The sequence below is a fragment of the Cheilinus undulatus genome, linkage group 12 (assembly GCF_018320785.1).
Source record: "Cheilinus undulatus linkage group 12, ASM1832078v1, whole genome shotgun sequence".
NCBI lineage: Eukaryota > Metazoa > Chordata > Actinopteri > Labriformes > Labridae > Cheilinus > Cheilinus undulatus.
Genome location: NC_054876.1, coordinates 8,997,934 through 9,019,854, shown reverse-complemented (window position 1 = coordinate 9,019,854; position 21,921 = coordinate 8,997,934). Strand labels below are relative to the sequence as shown.

The following is a 21,921-nucleotide window of genomic DNA, read 5'->3' as shown; positions in this document are numbered from 1 at the left end:
CTGTATATATTTTTGAATGCATCCCACTCTTACAGAATCTGCAAAGTATTTTATTTGTGTAACATTTACCTTTAACTGAAAAATTATACTACTATACGATCACTACAGTAGCAAATGATCTTATGCTGTGGTCTGAGCGGGAACAGACGTCTGAGCGACTTGCTGTTAATTCCTCACAACTGTGGTTGTGTGTGTGTGTGTGCTGTCCCATGTTTTACAGAATAAACCAGACCAAGTGCTCCATTCATCCTGCCTCCTGTCCATTATATTATAGCAGCAACAGAGCAACATAGGAAAGGTCACACATGCCTGTTAGCCCTTATGATCTGTGCTGTCTGTGTGTGAGCTCCAGCTGTGTGTGTGTGTCGCTCGTGCGAGCCATGGTGTGTGTGCAGTGTGTCTGAATATTGTTTGATTACTACTCACTTTATATCAGTGTTACTCAACCCTACTCAACCAAAGAGCCGAATTGTTGAAAAATACCTTTGCAAGAGCCCCATCTAAGTAGTGAAAAGCAGAAAAAAAAATTGAAGTAGCAATAACAATAAGTTAAAGGAGGCAAAATGGACAAAAAGCAACAAAAATGGGTGAAAAGGGGCAAAAATGGGGAGGAAAACCTGGGAAAATGGTCAGAGAGTAGCAAAACTGTGTGAGAAGTGACAAAAAAATAAATTACAGGTGGCAAGAAATGGTCCAGAAGTGGAAAAAACGTGGCAAAAAAAGTTGAAAAGTCACTAAAATGGGAAAAAGCAGTCAAGACGGGCAAAAATGGGCAAAGAATAGGAAACAAGTGGTATTTAGTGGCAAAAGGTAGCTTAAATGAGTGAAAAGTGATGAAAAGGGCAAAAATGGGATAAAAGTGGCAAAAACAGGCAAAAAAAGAGAAAAAAAAGTGTTTTTTAATGGCAAAAGGTAGCTGAAATGGGCAAAAAAATGGGGAAAAAAGGCAAAAATGGTATAAAATTACCCAAAAGAAGTGGCTAAAATGGGCAAAACCGAGGAAGAAAGTGGTATTTAATGGTAAAAATGTAGCTTAAATGGATAAAAAGTGGCAAAACATGGTGAAAAAGGGCAAAAAAGTTTCTCTTTCGTAAGGTTTTCTGGGGGAATAGTATTTTAAATGAAGACAGAGCCGCACGTTGAGTTAGGAGGAAAAAGGAATTCAACAGTTTTTTCTTTTTGCTTCTAATATTTAACAACAGACACTGCAGTTGTTTAATGTTCTCCAAATGTGAGCCTCACGCACCAAATGTAAGTCATTATTATTTCAATAGATAATTTAATTAGTTTTAGACACATATGAAGACATTTCACCCATAAAGTTTAGAAAAGAATAGGGGAGGAGAGGAGAAGTTTGACAGAAGTTCGATTCTCTGGTGGAGAGCTGAAAAATACAGATGTTTGTAATCTGCTATAGTTTTGTACTAATAAATAGTCAATTAATAGTCCGCATTTTAATATTAGCATAAACTTAATATCCATATCCATCCATCCATCCATCAGCTATCCATCCATCCATCATCCATCCATCCATCCACTAATTCATCTTTTCATCCAGCCATCACCCATCTGTCTGTCCGTCCGTCCATCCATCAATCCATCCGTCCATCCATCTACCTATAAGTCACCCATCAACTCACCACCCAGCCCTCTGCCCCCTGCACCCCTCGGGACCTGTGGGGGGGCTATGCTAGCCCAGGCTACAGGAGGCTGGCTAGAGCTAAGAATAAAGGTTTGGATGCAGTGGTGTGGAGCTGCGTTCCCAAACAGTTACCCTGTCCTCCAGAGCTACAAATAAGCTACATGTAACACGTACCATTATCAGTAAAGGAGGATGGGAAAAAACTGAACATCTGGCACACAGAGAAGACCCAGCTGAGGCTAAATTGCGGTAGAAGCAGAGAGGAAGCTTAAGAGAAAAGCAGCTAAACCACAAGGGTGCTTGTTGGTAACTGTACGTACGCGTAAGCGCCAGCCGCTGTAAAGCAGATGTGATTATAAGTATAAAGAGTAAAAAAATAGTGCTGAAGCTCATTCAACGCCAAGATGGACGCTCAGAAAAGTCACAAAAAAAGCACCAGTGTGCCTTTGAGCACCATTTGACAACCATTGCCTTAAAAAAGTCTTTAGAAGTCTGATTTTTGCAGTTAGAGGTCTTAAATTTTAACAAGCGAGACATGCCCTTGTCCAGTCTTGGTTTTCTTGCCAGCCTAATACAATTTTAATCATCTTTATTCAAAAACTGTAGCATGAATATTCCCCATAAACAGGGAATTTAGTGTTGGATGCTCTAACTTCTCTGAGGAGGAACCCAGACCCCTTTTATCTGATTTTATCTGACTAATATCAAATCTTAGAGTCTGAACATAAATCTATTTTGCATAAGACATTTTATTATAATACAAGCTAATAAGCATTGTATTTTTATATAACAGTTATTTAATGTTTAAAAACATCCTGTCTGTGAGAATAGGCGTAACCTTTTGTCTTAGGTACTATTGTTCATCCATCCATCATCTTAGTCAGTATCAATGAATGAAGTCGTTTTAATTGCTCCAGTTATTCCGTCAACCTAGACTGAAGGGTCAACAATGTTTTCATGTTGCGTGTGGAGTAACACACACACACACTAATGCACTCTCTCACACACAAACGCTGCTAATTGGATGGTGTGTTCGAGATCTCCATGGCTGTGCAAGGTCACTCCCATGAGGTGGTGCGTTACTAATGCGTTCATCTGAGCTCTGATGCTGCTTAAACTTCACTGCAGCCTGAGTCACTGGAGGGAAACTCAGTCACTCACATCCATGGTTGTCCTGAGAATTAGGAGTGTGCACAAACGAAAGTATGCACTCATCAGCCTGTGCATCGTTGCTTTCATTGTGTACAGATACCTCAGGTAAGTCAAATTTCCCGATTTCAGATATAAATCAGTGAAGTTTGAGTTGTTTTTTAGCTTTCAGGGTATATGTAAGCTTGCCTTGTCAGAGAGAAGTGATGACCTGCTGAATTTGAAAAACAATGCTGCAATTCTCTGTAGAAAAAGAGACAAAGTGTGTATTCAAACTTTGCCATAGACACACAGACACACTGTAATGTCAGTGTCTGCAGGAGTATTGTGTAGTTGTCTCTACTTTAGCTACAGTGTAGTTAAAACAGTCATAGCTTGTAGTTTAAAATCAGTGTAGTAAAGAAAAGTGTCTAGGGGATAAAAGTGAAAGCCATGATAGGGTTAAAAAAAAAGAAACAAAAAGATGCTTATCAGTTTGAAATTGAAATATTGCATGCTAAGTGAATTCTATTGCCTGTTGATTCAAATATGTTTCTGCACGTTGTCGTCTTGTTTGCCTGCACAAGACTTGTGCAAATTCCTGTCAGGCACGTCATGTGGCTCATTCATGCACAATGGGCAGTGTGACACAAACTTCATTTCTTGTTCCAGCATGCCAGCAGGGGGACGCAGACTGAGCAGGAAGGTGGGTCTGAGTGCAAACACGTCCCAGTTCACTCTGGAAGGAGAACCCTTCAGGATCCTCGGGGGCTCCGTTCATTATTTCCGTGTGCCGAGGGCCTACTGGAGGGACCGGCTGATGAAGATGAAAGCCTGTGGGCTCAACACCCTCACCACGTAGGAAAACTTATCAGAGATGTTGTTTCTAGAAGCTGCACTGATATTAATAATGACATAAAATGTGCTGCAATTTGCAGGTTTGTGCCGTGGAGTCTGCACCAGCCAGAGAGAGGGGTCTTCAACTTCCACACTCAGCTGGATTTAGAGTAAGAATGACTTCTTTACCTGAGATAGACTCATGCATAATCATTCAGCACATACAGTCGTTGGATTTTTAGAGCACCTTCAGTGAGCTAAATTTGCTGCTCTGAAATGTATTTAAGAAGAAAACAACTCACACTGGAGCTGCAATAATTTATCAATACAAGCAAAAAACAAATAAAGTATTCGAGCCCAAACGAGCCTGCACAACAAGAAAATAACCAAGAAATCACAGGAGCCTAATAACAAGAAATATCCAATGCATCATAAAAACAATGCAAATAAGAAAGATAAAAATAATGTAAACAGACAACAGTAAATAAAATAGTTGTAATCAAAGTGTAAAAGAGAGGCAGCAAAAGCAAAGAGGTAAGACTTTATACTTTATTCAGACCCATAGGTCTATATCAGCATGAGTAAACATAAATACAAGACAACTAAAGGAGTCATTAAAACTAAACAAGGTTTTTGTACTGATGTTCCCAGTGCCATTGTGGGCTGAGAATGTGACACTTTGATTTCATTTTCTGAATCACAAATTTGTACATAAAATTTCTCAGTACAGCGTGAAATTTGAAGACATAATTGATAACAAATGCCAAGCATTCACACATCTTTGCAATTTAAGATATATTCTAAATGCATCGCTATACAGCGTCTGTAGCGCCACAAGCGAGCACTAAAAAGTGAAGTACAGTGAGCTCTTTATGGCTGTTGTAACTTTTCTGTACACATTTGTTATTTGCATGCCAGTATATTTGATTATGCAGCAATGATGCGTCACATCATCATGTTCACTCAAGTCTTTCCTGATCATGCTAAATTACACTGTAGCATTGTAATGTGATAACAAGAAAAAGAAAGACAGAAAATGCTGCTTTTGATCGTCTCTGGCTTTTAACAATCATATGAAATTCTTTCACAGTTATATGTTATTAGTGTCATTCTACACAGCAGATTCTGAGAACTTGCTGTGAGGTGAAAAGATGACCAAATCATCAGCAGACAGCAGACAGTTAAAAGTGTATCGGGAGTTTTCTCAGATTTAGGATACAAACAAAGAGAGCTCAAGTCAGAGATGTCTTTATCATGAGTTTATTTGAAAGTTATTCTTGCAAAAAGAGAAGTCTCACAACAACAGTGTCAACAGACAGCTGAAGGGAGAGTTCTGCAAGGCACAGAGTGCAGTCCCTTTTTTAATAGATTACAGAACAGCGATAAATGCTGTATAATTCAATAAAGAATGATCATTGGATAAAACATCTGCAGAGTACAAACACAGTATTTTATTGGTTGACTGACATCTACATGAGTGTTGACCTTAGTTGACACTAATTCTGCATACTTCTGCAAAAGTAAGATTTTGCTAGAAAGTCACTCCTGTTTCATATAACTTCCTCTGTGATTATTAAATAAATCAAGATAGCGTTTAACATTGTTTTTTCTTGTCTGATATCTCGCACCCTAGAAGTTCCATGTCTGCAAAGCATCATGTGTATAACAAATTAGCATGAATTAAAATAAATTTTCCATTACACAAGTTTAACAGCCACCATACATCCAGTCTGACAAGCTTAAAACTGTTCAGATCATTCATGTACACATTAAACAGGAGAGGTGACAGAACACCGTCCTGTCAGACCCCATCGGTCACAGAGAAGGGGGCTGTTACAATCCTGCCACATTACAATTTGCATGTTTGGATGCAAATACCTGACCTACAGAGTTCTTATCAAATAAGAAAGAGTCCCTCCATTTTCTTAGAGTGTAACATTGTGCAAGAGTAATTCTGTTAAAAGCTTTGGATGCATGTTGGAAACAGAAAAATGTTTTTCAGTTCAAGCTTCTTAGGTGTGAGAATGTGTGATTTTCTTTCTTTTTTCATTTATAACAGTTAACGGTTAATTTAAGGGTTTTAAAAAAACTACTCCTTATATCACCTTAGTAACATCTCTAGCACTTATACCTGCTGTGAGATGAGTTAGGACAGCTCTCCTTTCTTCTCATCATCTTTACCTCGGGGCTCAGGGGAGAAGCTCTAGGCACAGAGGTCCCACCTGACAACAGCAACAACTCCCAAACAACAGCAGCTTAGTGAGCAATTATTAGCACAGCAGTGATAAATGACACCTCAGACTGATGCTGTGGTTGCTGAGCACATTTCAAATTCATGAAACATCCACATATGTAATCCCACTGAAAACTTTGTGTTTATTCAGATTAAAATGATTTCATGTGTCTTCTCCTTCTGTTTTTCAGAGCATTTATCAATCTTGCAGCTGAGCTGGGGCTTTGGGTGATTTTGCGTCCAGGGCCTTACATTTCCTCTGAGCTGGACCTCGGGGGACTGCCGAGGTAAGTACATGGAGGTGTTTTAGGAAAAAGTCTTGTCCTCTGGTCTGAATTATCATCACTGGTTAACCAGATAAGGCTGACAAAAAATATTTAATAAGTTTTGCTTTACCATTTTTTGAAACCTCTTTAAACAACAGTAAAAAACACAATAATAAATGCCACATGAACTACACTTTTTATGCATAACTACTGACTTATGGAGTATTTTGCTCAGTTCTGTAGCATTAAAATAATATCTCTTCCCAAAGGTCTCAAATGCATCCAGTCATGTTTGTTCTTATTCTTGCAGTCACCCAAGCAAGATTATGTTTCTGAAAGTTATACTAAAGTTTACTGAGGCCATGGATGGCCACATTCCTCAAGCTCAGAGCAGTAGTTCTCAACGTTGGGGTTGGGACCCCTTTGGGTTCACGAGACACTGGGAGGGGGCCACCAGATGCAGTAAAAAAAAAAAACTATGAATACTTTTTAAATGATTTCCAACTGCATATTTTACTATTTTATATGAATTTATGCATAAAATAAGTTAACTGTATAATAAAAGCATAGTCATTAGGTGAGATTTTTGCTGAGTTCAAAGTGATATCTGAAGTATCTCAAGATTTCCCTAAAAAGGAAGTTTGCGCAGAGGCCTGCCCACAGATTTGGCTGAGCCCCTGAATGACCCAGGACCCTCCACAACCTCCCACCCCCAGTTGTAATTTATTAGTTGTATGACTGTATGTTTGTTGGGTCAGTAGCACTGGTGCTAGCGTCCTGGTTAACAGTCACCTTGTTTTGGAGCTAAAAGGTGTGTCAAACAAGATCTGCTACTGATGCTGAAAGTAGTTATTCGTGCCACTTTTTATCATTTTATTGCACAATTTGAACCCATTTTTGCCTCTTTTGCCAATTTTAAATGTTTTCATCATGTTTTATCTCAAGTTTTTGCCCATTTTCACACACCTTTCCTCTTTAAACCCTGTTTTATCACCTTTAAACCTGCACTTCTGTCTGCTTTAGCCACTGCTAAATCAGTCCTCTCCACTTTCCACCTATCTTTGCCTTTGTTGACTTATTTTTACCACTATTAACCCATTTCTACCACTTTCTGGGCCCATTTTTGTCTATTTCAACCACATAGTATCAGTATTTGTCATGCCTATTTTTGCCAGTCTATCACTGTTTATTCACATTTCCAGGCATTTTTGCAACTTTGAACCACTTCTACCACTTTTTAATCCAATTCACCACCTTTTCCAGCCATTTCTGACACCTTTAAGCCAATATTAGCATTGTTATCCCCTTTGACCCCTTTTTGTGCCTGTTTTGTGCCACTTTAACCCATTTGTGCCACTTTTCACCTATTTGTTTGCCATTTTTATCAATTTTTTTGCCACTATCACCCAATTCTGCTACTTTTAAAATCTAATTTCACCACGCTCTGCCAATTTTTCTCCTTTTTAAGCCATTTTAATTCTGCTTTAAAGAAAAAAGATTTACATTTATTAGATGTTTATATACTACAGCACAAATGAATTAAAAAGATACTTGTTTTGATAATCGTGCCTGTTATTCAGGTAAAATAAATCATGGATATCACAGCTTAACTTCACAATGGGCCGTGATTTTGCTGACTCCATGGGTCCTCAGTTTGGCTGCCCATCATACTCACCTTACCTCTGTCCTTGTAGAATTGTCTCTTTATAAATTATTAATCTATATTTATCTTGTTTTGTGTCTCTGTGCAGCTGGCTCCTCAGAGACGGCAGCATGAGACTGAGGACGACTCATCCAGGGTTTACTGATGCTGTCAACACCTTCTTTGACAAACTCATACCAAAAGTTGTTCCACTGCAGGTAGATAGTTCTGACAACAGCCAAACATCAGTAGGTTTTTATTGGCAAAGCAAAATCTTAATTCTTATCAGGCCTACTTTCTCATCAGAAACATCTCATCACACTTTTCATTAGACGGATTAAGCTGAAAAGTTCAGATACACATCTTATTTCAAGACATCAAAGCACAAAAATAAGCCATGAATTGCTTGAAAGTACAAAAATCAGCTAATGGGGGAAGAGAATTTGACTGAGGTGCTTTGTAATAAAGTATAGTTTATAAATCAGTTAATAAAGCTAATGCTTTTGCCACACTGGCAGATTTTTATGCCTCTGTGCCAGCAGTAGTTGAGGCATTATGATTTAGTTCTTGTGAATTTGATATCTCAAAAACACTTTGAGAACTTTTAATACACTTTGCATGAATGCTCATCCTGATCCAAGCATGAACTGATCAGATTTTGGAGGTTATAGGTCAAAGGTAAAGGTCATGGAAATCATGCATACCCCATACTAGTGAAAGTGATATCTCAAGAATGCTTTGAGGGATTTTCTTCAAACTTTGCATAAATGTTTGTCTTAACTCAAAGATAAACTTTTTAGATTTGGGATTTTAGGTCAAAGGTCAAGCTCATGAGGCTCTCACTCCCACTCAGTGATGAAATGATTGGACTTTAGAGGTCAGAGGTGAAGGTCAAAAGGCCTCAATGGTCAGCCCTTACTTATAAGAGTTGCACAACAGAAATCAGCCCAGCCCTTGTTCTTAACAAACAGTTTCACACTGTCTGGCAACTGTAAAATCGTGGAGTTCTTTTATCCCCTGGGCAGTAGTTTTAGTTTTTGTTATCACAAGTAAATCACTTTTTTTTGGACTGTTTATCTGGACTTGTCAGATCAGTTTGACCTATATTAAAGATATAGTGTACTGAATTTCTGCACAGAAATATTTATATTGATTTTATAAGTGACCATTATGTTACATATAATCCTATGATTGAGGTCTTACAGTATTTAAATATTTCCGAAAGTTTTCAAAGACAGAGAAATAATCATTTTTTGAATCATTGTAGTGGGACGTGTCTTTCTACAGAGGCTCCCATAAGTTGCAAGTTCAATTATCCAAACTCACCTCTGTAACGTGGAAACACCCCACACGGTATTTCTGGCAAAGTTAGGCCAGCACTTCTCAGCATCACCTGCATTTACTTTGGAGAAAAACCACTGTTTCATTTTCATTCATAAATTTCTCAAAATGAGAGAGAAATGCACAAAAAGGCACTTCTGTGTTTGCTTCAAAAGTGAGCATAGACTTGCCTTTTTTGTGCATTTCTCCCTCATTACAAGAAATCCATGAATGAAGATTTTCCAAACAAGCCTTATGAGGTGCCGCTTTTATTGAACAGAATCCTCAGTTCAAAACAAAGAGGTAAAACGCGGAGATAGTCCTGTAGCTCTGGTTTGTAATCATAATATTGTGTGATTGTTGTGGTTTAGAGCCCCCTGGTGGCCGAATTATGCACACTGTTTATTTAAGTGTCATGAGATGTTCTTGAGTAGAAATTACAAATACAGGTGCTTGATTTGAATCGATCATTTTAATTTTTTAAGAATATTTTGGGGCCTTTTAATGCCTTTATTTGATAGAAGAAGGACAGTGGACAGACTCGGGAACAGGGAAGAGAGTGGGGAGAGACATGGGGTGAAGGGCCACAGGCCGGATTCAAACCCAGGCCACCTAATGGGTAGCGCCTTAAACCACTAGACCATCTGCGCACCCTGAATGAATAATTTTAACAGTATGGTTCATTTTGTATCACAATTGAAAACTAAATTTTTTTTTGTCTGTGTTTTTTCAGTTTAAAAAAGGAGGCCCTATCATTGCAGTGCAGGTGGAAAACGAGTATGGATCCTATGCAAAGGATGAAGGCTACATGATTTTTATCAAAGAGGTGAAGATGCCAGTTAAAGCATGAAAATGTCTACTTAAAACTAGATTGGTATGACTGTTTATATAGTATGTTTTACTTCAACAGGCTTTACAGTCCAGAGGGATCAGCGAGCTTTTGTTCACATCAGACAACCACAATACGTTAAAGTCAGGAGGTGTGGATGGAGGTAAAGAATACAATCAAAACACACAAATCACATTAACATATACACACAAACATTCACATACACACAGCTTACCTTGTCATTTTTTATACTGCAGCTATCAGATCATTGAAGCTGCAGAAACTGAATCAGAGAGACATCCAGGATCTGACTGCTCTCCAGGTGAGTATTTGGCCTTTTTTTCACCATCTATCATGAGTGCATGCTTCATGAGGATGCTACTGGCCCCTAAGGCTTTGACTAGTTTAAAATCACTGCCTATGTACAAAGAAGCAACCCCTTAGAGTTTGTATTTGCAAGTTTCTCTCCCTTGAGGTGATTCTGCTCATTGGACAGTCACTGGCATTTATGTAAAGTAGGCTAATCCTGACATGTTACTTCCTCTTACTTAAATGTCTCCCAAATACACTGTGAGTGTAATTGTTGACTGAAATGCATAGTCTAATATCAACACAGGCAGTTCTGCAAACCACTTTTATGATTCTCTTGGCATGACTGATAATGTATGTTATAAGGTGTTTTATACCTCAACTGTTTTCAGCCTAACAGCCCCACAGTGGTGATGGACTACTGGACGGGTTGGTTTGATGTGTGGGGTGAGCTCCACCATGTGCTCCCTCCAGAGGGTAAGGAGGCTTCTCTCTTCTTTATGTGCTATTATAGATGGAAAAGAAACCTGCCCACCTGTGCTTACCTACATTAGTTTCATTTGTATTATTGATGGTTAAAAAAACAAGATTATGCAAAACTTGCCGTGTATACAGTGTCTATGAAAAGTAACCACCCCCTTGGATGTTTTACCCTTTTACTGATTTTAAAAATCAGTCATGGTCAATAAAATGTGGCTCTTTTGACCAAAAAATAAATAAATAAATAGAATAGAAAAACCTCTTTAATGGCAATGTGAAAACACATTTCTACAAAGTAATGTCAATTTAATAAAAAAATGTCAGGTAAAATAAGTGACTGCATAAATATTCACCCCCTTTAAAGTGACTGACCTAATCCAACAGAGGTCCAGACAATTGGTGCTAGTAGTCTCAAAGGGTTATTGAAAAGTATAAGGCGGTGGATGCATACAAAAACATTTCCAAGGCACAGAGTTCAGTTAAATAATCACAAACTGAGTGACCGTGCAAGAAGGAGACTATTGAGAGAGGCCACCAAGACACTTATGACTGCTCTGAAGGAGTTACAAGCTTCAGCAGCTGAGATGGGAGAGACTCTGCATACATCTGCCCGGTTCTTCCCCAGTCAAAACTTTATGGGAGAGAGGTAAAGAGAAATCCTCTGTGTGAGAAAACTTTGATTAAATCTGGACTAGAGTTCACTAAAAGGCATGTGGGAGACTCCATGGGCAAGTGGGAGAAAGATTTGGTCTGATAAGACCAAAATGGTGCTTTTTGGACACTGCACATCACCACAAACACACCATCGTCACTGTGAAGCACAGTGGTGGCAGCATCATGTTGTGGGGATGCTTCTCAGCAGACAGCCCTAGTAGGCTTGTAAAGGTAGAGACTAAACTGAATGCGGCAAACTATATGAAAATCCCGGAGGTCAATATTATTTGATCTACAAGAGAAGATTGAGAGGGAATTTATTTTATAGCAAGACAATGACTCAAAGTATACAACAGCAGCTACACAGAAAATGTTTAAAAACAACAAAGTTGACATTCTGGAGTGGCTGAGTCAAAGCCCAGACCTTAATCTAATAGAGAGTTTGTGGCTGAACTTCAAAAGGGCGGTTCATCCCTGTTCCCTGTGCAACCTAATAGAGCTTGAGAAGTTTTGCAAAGAAGAATGGAGTGAATTTTCAGTGTCCAGATGTGCAAGCCTGATTGAGACCTATCCACACAGACTTAGAGCTGTGATTACAGCCAAAGGTGACAACTAAATACTGACTTGATGGGGGGAATATTAATGCAGTCAGTTATTATACATTCCATTTTTTTAATTGGCATTACTTCATAGAAGTTGTAATCACAATTAATGTCAGTGCAATGAGTCTACATCTTTATGTAGAATCTGCACAGATTAAATTACGTAAACAGTGGGAGAGACATTTTATTTTTTGCTTAAAGTTGTAATATGACACTGCAAAATACCAAAAGGTGAAATGTTGCACATGCAAAGATCCTTAGGAAAGATATCTTAATGTAAAACTTTGTTTTAACCATGCCAAACAATTATTCTTAAAGGGATATTTCGGGATTTTTGAAGTTGGATCATATGAGGTACTTGGTTATAGTAGTGGCATTAGCCTCCAGTGATTCCTGTGAAAGTTGCTCCAGTGGTTATTACGAGCTCAGAGAGATCCGCGGCATAGTGGCTGTAGATGGGAACATTTTATCTGTGTAGTTTAACAAGTTTTACATAAAAATGGGCCAAGAAAATATGTTGTCTTGCCTTTATGCTGTGTCAAAAAAGTACAAAGCACTTAATTTCTCCCAAAAAACCTCTGTGTCAGGCACTAATTTATGATGCAGCTTTTGGCATTTTGTCTCCTTCCACCGTGCACTGATCCTCTGATCAGCTGTGTGGGTCTACACACTTCTAGGATAATAACACCTCACCAAGCCAAAACAAAGATAATAAAGATAATTTCCTTTCCCATTTTTGTGTTGAACTACATGGATATAACGTTCCCATCTACAGCCATTGTGCGCTGGATCTCTCTGAGCTTGTAATAACCACCAGAGCAATTTTTACAGAAATCACTGCAGGCTTACGCCACTACCATAGCCAAGCACCTCATATGACCCAACATCAAAAATCCTGAAATATCCCTTTAAATTCAGAATAAATCTAAGCAATGGAGATGTTTTGCCTTTGTTCTGACAAGCTGTGTGCTGTACCTTTTTTAGTATTATAGAAATTTTGGTAACTCTTACCTGGTAAATAATATTCTGTTATTAGGTAATTACCACTGTAATAAATAAGGAGGTACAGACAAGCTACAGCTCAAATACTAGGATTATTCCTAGTAAATATGTATATATGGTCAGTTACAGTGTTATTGGTGTAATAAATTTATTACAGTTGTACTTATCCAATTATACAATATGATAGAGAAGGTAAATATCTAATATTTCAGTTGAGGTTCTCTTACATCTTACTTATTCATTATAGTGATAACTACCCAATAATGGTATTATAAACCATTTATATTTACCAGGTAAAAACCTATACTTTGAGCAGCAGATGTAATAACCCAATAACACAATAAAATTGACCAGGTAAATACCTACAATCAGAGCTGCAGTTTTTCTGTATGTACCTATTTATCACCAGAGGTAATTATCCAATAACACAATATGATTAACCATATATTTACCAGGTAAATACCTAGCAGGTACAGTCCTAGGGGACTGTAAAAGAAAGGGTTACCAAAATTTCAACAGCATATTTCATATCTACTCTGCATATTTCATATCTACTCTTCATGGCTTTGAGGCTCAATGTTTAAAGCAAATTGTGAAACAAATAGCTGCAGATTTACAGTACAAACACTGATATCACTCCTCCAATAAACCCATATAGTCAGGTCACCTCATAAAAGTTTTTCAGCGTTTTAACTTAAGTGGCTTGTGCTCTTTGCTTGCTATAAACAGACACTTTCTCCCTCGTTGTGTAGATTATATGTAAATTAATTTTCCTTCTGCTTTGTTTTTGCATAATGAACACCAGCTGCACGCCAACAATGTAAATGGAAATGCAAATGTGAACGCCAGGTGTAACCTACTTTTGAAAGAGTTTCTCAGCCCCTGTTGAAGAGGCAGAAAACTTTACCTATAAAGGTTATATATATATATATATATATATATATATATATATATATATATAAATACCTCTGTTCTTGTCAGATATGGTGTCCACAGTAAGAGAGATCCTGAGGAGAGGCATGTCTGTGAACCTCTACGTGTTCCATGGAGGCTCCAGTTTTGGCTTTATGAGTGGGGCGCTTGCTGAGCCTTCATACAGAGCTCTGGTCCCCAGCTACGGTAGGTGTCAACGTGTCTGCACATATGAGGCAAATTTACAAAGATTTTATTCTAATAAGGAAGCACTGGCATGTCAGGACTGAAAATATTGGATGTTTAATATTGACTCATACAGCCAGCAGGGGGCAGCACATGATAGCTGATCTCTGTTGATGTTCCTCAGATTATGACGCTCCTTTGACTGAGGCTGGGGAGTACACACCAAAATACCACCTCCTGAGGGATTTACTCTCTCGATACAGCAGTAAGTTTGATATTTAAGTAGGGATGAGCAAGTCTGGTCCCCAAGAGGGCCACATTATTGTTTTATCTGAGGGTCAAGCTGTCAGAAATACCCTACATTCTCCTGAGACCTGCACTTCAGTTTAGACTATCCCAGTTATTTGGGGTAGGTGGGGCCTAAGAAGTAAAACACCTAAGCCTTGTCTTTGAACATGAGGAAGTTTTCAACTAAATATGATAACTACAAGGACAACAGGCTTATCGAACTGTACAACACAAAACAAAATTATTATTTCTTAACTTGTAGGAAATCTTGTTCACAAATTTAGTACCAGAGTACTAAAGATGGCTGCTCCAAGACAAAATCATAAACAGCACAACGCATATCCATAGGCGTCTATTAAATTAATAACAAAAATTTTCATTCATTAGCAGATGTATGGTGTTGTCAGTATCCTGATGGTGGACCACAATAACTTGAAACAAAAAAAATTCTGTCTTTGTGCTATATTCAATCAAATATTGATTAAAAAGGTTTAGAAATCACTGTATTCTGGTTTGAATCACATTTTACACGGTGTCCTAACTTTTTTGAACTTGGTATATGTAGTAAAACAAAATTTTGTAAAACCATTTTATAATTAATGCCACTTAAATCTTCATTAAAGAGTTCAAGAAAAAGTTACAGAAAATTATTTTAATTTATTTCTTGTAGAGAAAAAGTATTCAGCAGTACCTGAAGGTCTTTGTTTATATATTTGTTTTGTTTGTGATATTCTGATGAGTTTGGTCTTTTTCCAGGTGTTATACCAAGTAAAAGACCAAAGGTTGAAAGTCTTGTTATTTACAATTTACTGATATTTGAAATAAAGCACAGAGTGTGGAAGCGGTCATTTGTGGCTCATCTGATTAAAGAAAATGAAAACGAGTAGAAAATGGTGTAATAACTTAACTCTTTTTCCTGATCTTGTCTATGCAGAGGGAGAAAGTTTCCCCGACATGCCGGCCCTTCACTACAGGGAGTCTTACGAACCAGCCATCATGTACCAGCACCTTTCTTTATGGGATGCTCTGAGCTTCACTGAGGGAGTATGTTCTATGTAAGATTATCTGTCACCATATGTTCATAAAATAAACAGATCTTTGCTTTAAATTGAGGAGGGTCAGTCAATTTATATCCTTGACTTTCCTGCAGCCGTATAAGTCAGTCATGCCCGTGAGCATGGAGAATCTACCTGTGAACAACAGGGATGGGCAGTCTCATGGATACACGCTGTATGAGACCGCCATCACCAGCGGAGGACTGTTGAAGTCTGGAAACAACGTCAGAGACCGAGCCTTAGTGAGTCTACTTTTATACACCAGCTCTAAGACTCTTTTTTTTTTTTTTTTGGCATGTTAGGGATTTTTTTTATCTAGAAGCTGATAACTGATGTATTTAATTTTGCGAGACCAGAATGTACACAGGCAAAATACATCGCTTTTTCCATAGAATAGTTTTCTTATATCACATGAAAACGGATGCTTATATTGCAGTAAGAATTAAATTGCAGCTGATTGTGCAGCCCTATTCCTGATTCAGAGAGGAGGTTTTTAATAAGACCAAAGAAGTCACCTGCTGGAGAAATGCTGATTTATTTTTATGGTCAGTGGTAAAAGAAAGTTTTTGCATTGTGACAGCCTTAGAGGTCAGTGTATTTCCTGGCAGATCCATTTCCTGGTTGAAACCTGACTCAAAAATTAGGAGAAATTCTCGTTATTCAATATTTTTGTGTTTGACCAAAAAAAGAAAAAAATGGCAAAACAAGCCTTTTTTCCATTTTTCCATTTTTGGCCAAAAGTGGGAAAAATGGAAAAATGAGCCATTTTTTTTCATCTTTTACCAAAAATGGAAAGAACAGAAAAATTAGCTGTTTTTTTTTTGTTTGCTTTTTTCATTTCTTCACTTTGGTCACAAAAACGGATAAACGGATATTAACATTTTTTAAAAAGGGGTCCAATTTATTTAAAAAATAAAATTCTGGTATTTTGTTGTCTTCATTTAAAGAAATTCTTGAGAAAAAGGAAATCATATGACCACTGGGAAAGGTGATCATTTCAAAATAAAAGCCTCCATGTCAAAATGAGCCATTCATCGCGTACTACAGAATGATAATGGTATTCTACATATATTTATGTATCTATGACCTGAAATGAGAAAAAAAGATAATTAAAGGTAATAAAATTACATTTACATTACATTTACAATTTACATTATTTTTATCATTCATTGTATAAAGACCGAACCTGACACGCCAGATGGATTTGTTTCACACATCCATCTAGGAAAGCTTCAATAGGAAACTTTTGAGAAAAGGCAGAGGCTTTGAAAAAAACTCGGAGTGTGATTGGATGAATGTTCTCTCTGTCACATCTCTATGGGCCAATAAGAGCAACAAAACACGTGACGTAGCAGTTATCGAGCTGCGTGTGCGCAGCTACTAAGGAATAACATGAAACATGGCGACTATAGACATGTAAGTACTCGACTTTTGTCATTTTTGAAAAGAAAACAACTCACTGCTGTTCTTTGTTCTTTTAACAAAGAAATGTTGTCAAGTTCTGATAAAACTGGCGCTTTAGCAGCATCCACGCTAATCTCTTTCTCCATAACTGCACCAGCTCCAAATGTTTCAGATGGGTGCTTAACAAGATGGATTCATCAGTGAAAAACAAGGAAACGGGCATGTCCATCCTCGATTTCGCACTCACCACAGCACTGAGACCGCCCTTATCAAAATAACCAATGACCTCCTCACAGCTGCAGATTCTGGACACATCAGCCTCCTCATTCTCCTTGACCTAACTGCTGCCTTCGACACAATATCCCACACCGTCCTCCTTGACCGCCTGTCACCTTGTCACCATCTTGGCATCACTGATACAGCTCTCTCCTGGTTTCACTCATGTCTCTCACAAAGAAAACAGTTTGTTACCATCGGCACCTCTCACTCATCCCCCGCCCCAGTTAACCAGGGCGTGCCTCAAGGCTCTGTTCTTGGACCTCTCCTTTTCACCATCTACATGCTTCCCCTTGGACAGATTATTCACAAACACGGTCTCAGCTTTCACTCTTATGCAGATGACACCCAACTCTATCTCAGCACCAAACCATCCACTCAGCTCCCTCCCCACTCCCTGGTAAACTGCCTCCACGACATCAAAGCCTGGATGACCTCTAACCAACTCAAACTCAACAGCAATAAAACAGAGCTCATGGTGGTGGCCCCCAAAGCGCTGCTGCAGAAGGTTGGAGATCTCATGCTCGATGTGGACAGGACCTCCATCTGTCCATCCCCCGAGGTCCGAAACCTGGGCGTCATCCTGGACTCCACCCTCTCCTTCCAGTCCCACATAAAGTCTGTCACCAAATCTGCCTTCTATCATCTCAAGAACATCTCCAGACTCCGACCATCACTCCCTGATCCTGTGGCTGAAACACTCATTCATGCTTTCATAACCTCCTGCCTGGACTACTGTAATGGAGTCCTGTCTGGAGTTCCCAGCAAAACCCTGGACAGGCTTCAGTACGTCCAAAACTCTGCAGCTAGAGTTCTCACCCACACTAGACCCTGGCAACACATCACTCCGACCCTCATCCACCTCCACTGGCTCCCTATCAAGTCCCGTATCAGCTACAAAGTCCTCCTCCTCACATACAAATATCTCCATGCTCTGGCTCCCCAGTACCTTTCTGATCTCCTCCATCCATACACACCATCTCGCAACCTTCGATCTTCAGACACCGGCCTACTTTCCATGCCCAAAACCAAACTCTGAACCTATGGAGACAGAGCCTTCAGTGCTGCAGCTCCCACCCTCTGGAACACTCTTCCTGCAGACATTCGTAGCGCTCCATCTCTGGACATTTTCAAAAAATGTCTCAAGCACCACCTGTTCACCACAGCCTACAGTCTTCACTAAACCACCCCTTACACTCATCCTACCCCTCACATAGTTTGTCCATGTCTATGTGTTCCTGTAAAGCGTCCTTGGGTTTCTTGAAAGGCGCTATATAAATTCAAGATATTATTATTATTATTATTATCTGCTTTGCAAGGTTAATAAAAACCATTTTGGCCAATTATAATACTGTAAAACACATCGGGTGGCTCTTGTTCTGACATGGAGGCTTTTACTTTGATGAAACACTCACCTGTCCCAGTGGTAACGTGATTTCCTTTTTTTTGTTTTAGAATTTTTTTTAAATGAAGAAAACAAAATAACCAAACTGAAAAATACAAAAATTGGACCCCTTGTTTTTTAAATGTTATTATTATTTTTTCCGTTTTTGTGACGAAAATGAAAACACTAATTTCTCAGTTTTTTCCATTTTTGATTTAAAAAAAAAAATGAAAAAACACTTTTTGGTCAAAAACAAAAAAACGGAATAATGAGAATTTCTCTTGATTTTTGAGTCTGGTTTCAAGCAGGAAATGGATCTGCCAGAAAATAGACTGACCCATATAGCACCCTTTGATGAAGTAAAGACCACTAGCAATGACTGAAATGCATTCCATCCAAAAAGAATCACAAAGGTAATGAAAAAGCGTCAAAATCAGCTATTGGCCAAAATGTTCGTTAAAAATCAGCCCCAATTTTCACAGTTACAGCAGATCCAATTCTGTAAGCCGTCCCTTTATTGAGCTGCTTTACAAAACACTGCACTCTTTAATGAAAATGTGTGGAAAGTTTGCAAATCTGAAGTCACCTTTAAGATATACTTCAGTCCAGTGAATAAGAGCTTACTGTGTAAAGCACAGTAACATACTTGATCTGACATGAGTATTATTCCTCATAGGTGTTTGTTGACAGAAGCTACATCGGCCTTTTCAAGCGTAAAAACCTGGAGCTGGCGGTTCCTGATGGTAAGGTATGAAATCCTGTTGAACAATGAAGTCATGTTATATAAATCTTAATTAATTCATATCAATCTGACGTGAAGGATGCTGAAGTGTCGGCTGTAAAAACTTGTCAAAGGCATAAAAGCGATGACTCCCTGCAGGGACGGCGTACTCTGAGTTTATTGGTGGAGAACTGCGGGCGCGTTCATCAGGGGAGAGACCTTGACAAACAACATAAAGGTGATTGACAGACACAATGCAGTTCATTGTTATGCCTGCTATTAAAGCCCTCAAACACTCAGAGGATGGTGAAGAAGCCAATTTTGAACTGTGTTCTTGCAGGCCTTGTGGGAGACGTTTTATTAAACAATATCCCCTTGCGAGGTTTTACAATCTACAGCCTGGATATGAAACCCAGCTTTATTGATAGGTCTGTATGCTTTATTGAATCTAAAGCCGTGCGTATCTCTTTCATTTCACTGTGATTTTGAGTGTAAGTCAGTGTCTTATTTCAGTCTCTATCAGGCACCTTGGAAGACGCTCCCTGAAAATCCCAGCTTCCCCGGATTTTTCATGGGGAGGCTGTTTGCGTACGGATATCCAAGTGACACGTTTGTGAAACTTCCAGTAAGTTAACAGAACTCATCATTTTATAGCTGAAAACATGTGTTTGTATGATAAAAATGACATGAACTGTTAAGATCTGGTATGTTTTTTGTCTTCTAAGGGCTGGGAGAAAGGTGTTGTGTTTATTAATGGGCTCAATCTGGGGCGATACTGGTCCATCGGCCCTCAGCAGGCTCTCTACCTCCCTGGTCCCTTCCTCAATAGTGGAATAAATCAGGTACAGACATGCAAACATCAGTCAGAGGTAGTTTGACACTGGAATCAACTTTTACCAAAGGTATAATGGTACACACAAATTTCAGTTCAGGTGTTAAAAGTTATGGTTTGGTATTTTTTTGGTAAAATAAGAGGAACTATCACAACACATGCCATATCTTATTTATTTGGAACTTGGAAAATTCCCTTTAAAGACCAGAGAAGACCAAGTGCCCTCTTTGGTGCTGTCCAAGTGGGTAAAATTTACCTTTTTGGTGCCTTTTAGTGGTAAAATCTGAGAACATCCCATCCAGGATCCCATTTAGGGGGGCAGAATATGATAAAGTACCCTTTGGAGCAGGAGTTCCTAAACTTTTCTGCCTGGGGCTCCCAAATTAACAATGCCAGAGACTCGGGACCACCACTTCTCTGATGCTAATGCATATAATGTTATGAATGTCCATGCACACTCACTAGGTCTTCTAGACCTTCCTAATGTTTCTTCTTCTTCTTTTTTTGTAATCTCGCCATGCTTCGTAAGCCCCCTGAGGGTCCTGACACCTACTTTGGGAACCACTGCTTTAGAGGGCACATGTCCATAGTGGGCAATTTTTATTAACCATTTTACAACTTTTACAATTTTTGTCTACTGGTGCCCCCCCCCCCCCCAGTGTACAAGAGGGACTATTTTGATTATTTTTGCCCCTGCCCCTCAAACATGTTGAGTTGCCACTGTGGAGTATTCCCTCGTATCCACGGTAAATGGCACATCATCACCACTCGGAGAAATACGATCCTCTCAGATTTAGAAAAAAAAGGCTTCTGATTAGAGCGCAGCTGCCTGGCTCTGTGCCAGAGCAGAAAAAGAAGTTAGGGATTAAATTGACTGTTTTCTGGTACAAATCTCCTTGTTATGATGCTTTTAATGACCTGTAACTGTTAACTTTCACTGAACGCAGTGAAATCAGCTAAGAAAAGACTGTACTGGGATGAACACTCAGTGATTTTATATTATTGTATTGTTAGGGGGGCAGAGCTATTCCCCATTGAGACCGGTGATGTCATGGGTAGATATTTGCCCTGCTCAAATTAAACCAAGCCAGGAGAGAGGTGAACAATTTTTTCTAAATCAAAAATTCAGTCATACAATCATGTGTTTTCCCATGTTTACAGCAGCCTTATTCCAACATATCTAGTGTGTGAAGACACAAAGTTTGGATTTCACTTTACAGGGACTTTAAACTTAAACTATGTGGAAGGCCAGCAAGGCTGAGCAGGTTCAATTCTGCTACGCTTCCAGGCTTACTGAGTTTTATTATAGCGTTTACTGCTGTCTCTTGCTCAGTTAGCATATGACATGAGAATCTTGTCATCTTGGACTGACTCGTGGACTAACTTTTGAAAAAACATCACACTTTCCAAAAATGTCAGTTCCCATAATGGACTACATGTTTAATATTTATAATCTGTAAAAGCAAGTTACAGTGAGTTGACAGTGCTCTGACTCACCTTATCTCCCTCTTTTCTGTTTCCATCGATCAGGTCATCGTGTTTGAGGAGCAGGAGGGAGATTACAAGGTTCACTTTGAGGACACGCCTGACCTTGGCATGGCGGCAGACATCCAGTGACATCACTGGTTATATTCACTTTCTATAAATGTAAAGAACTAAGGTGTATCAATGATGTAAATAAATGTTATATTTAATATTCTAAAATGAAAATAATATATGAACAGAAGGGTTAAAAACAGACTGAGGCATGTTTATATGGGAGCAGTTTATAACTATTTACATACAGTACCTTAAATTACAGTGATTCTTTACACATAGAGCAGAAATACTCAGTTTATTCTCTTTACCATGGGTGTCCTGTAAGAGTCATAATCTGTATTTGTGAATGGCAGTTATACTGTAGTTACTGTTGATGTATG

General features: G+C 38.8%; 1 protein-coding gene across 1 annotated transcript; it reads left to right on the top strand.

Moving 5' to 3' along the window:
• The first annotated feature begins 2,798 nt into the window (after positions 1 to 2,798).
• On the top strand, positions 2,799 to 21,619 carry LOC121519138 (beta-galactosidase-1-like protein 2). Its single transcript, XM_041801950.1, has 19 exons — positions 2,799 to 2,899; positions 3,443 to 3,628; positions 3,709 to 3,777; positions 6,032 to 6,127; positions 7,858 to 7,966; positions 9,802 to 9,894; positions 9,979 to 10,060; positions 10,155 to 10,219; positions 10,599 to 10,683; positions 13,926 to 14,063; positions 14,227 to 14,307; positions 15,265 to 15,374; positions 15,481 to 15,627; positions 19,126 to 19,197; positions 19,330 to 19,408; positions 19,511 to 19,598; positions 19,684 to 19,795; positions 19,896 to 20,012; positions 21,533 to 21,619. The coding sequence occupies exons 1-19, from the start codon at positions 2,808 to 2,810 to the stop codon at positions 21,617 to 21,619; spliced, it is 1,908 nt and encodes a 635-aa protein (XP_041657884.1). The 5' UTR covers positions 2,799 to 2,807.
• The last annotated feature ends 302 nt before the right edge of the window (positions 21,620 to 21,921 follow it).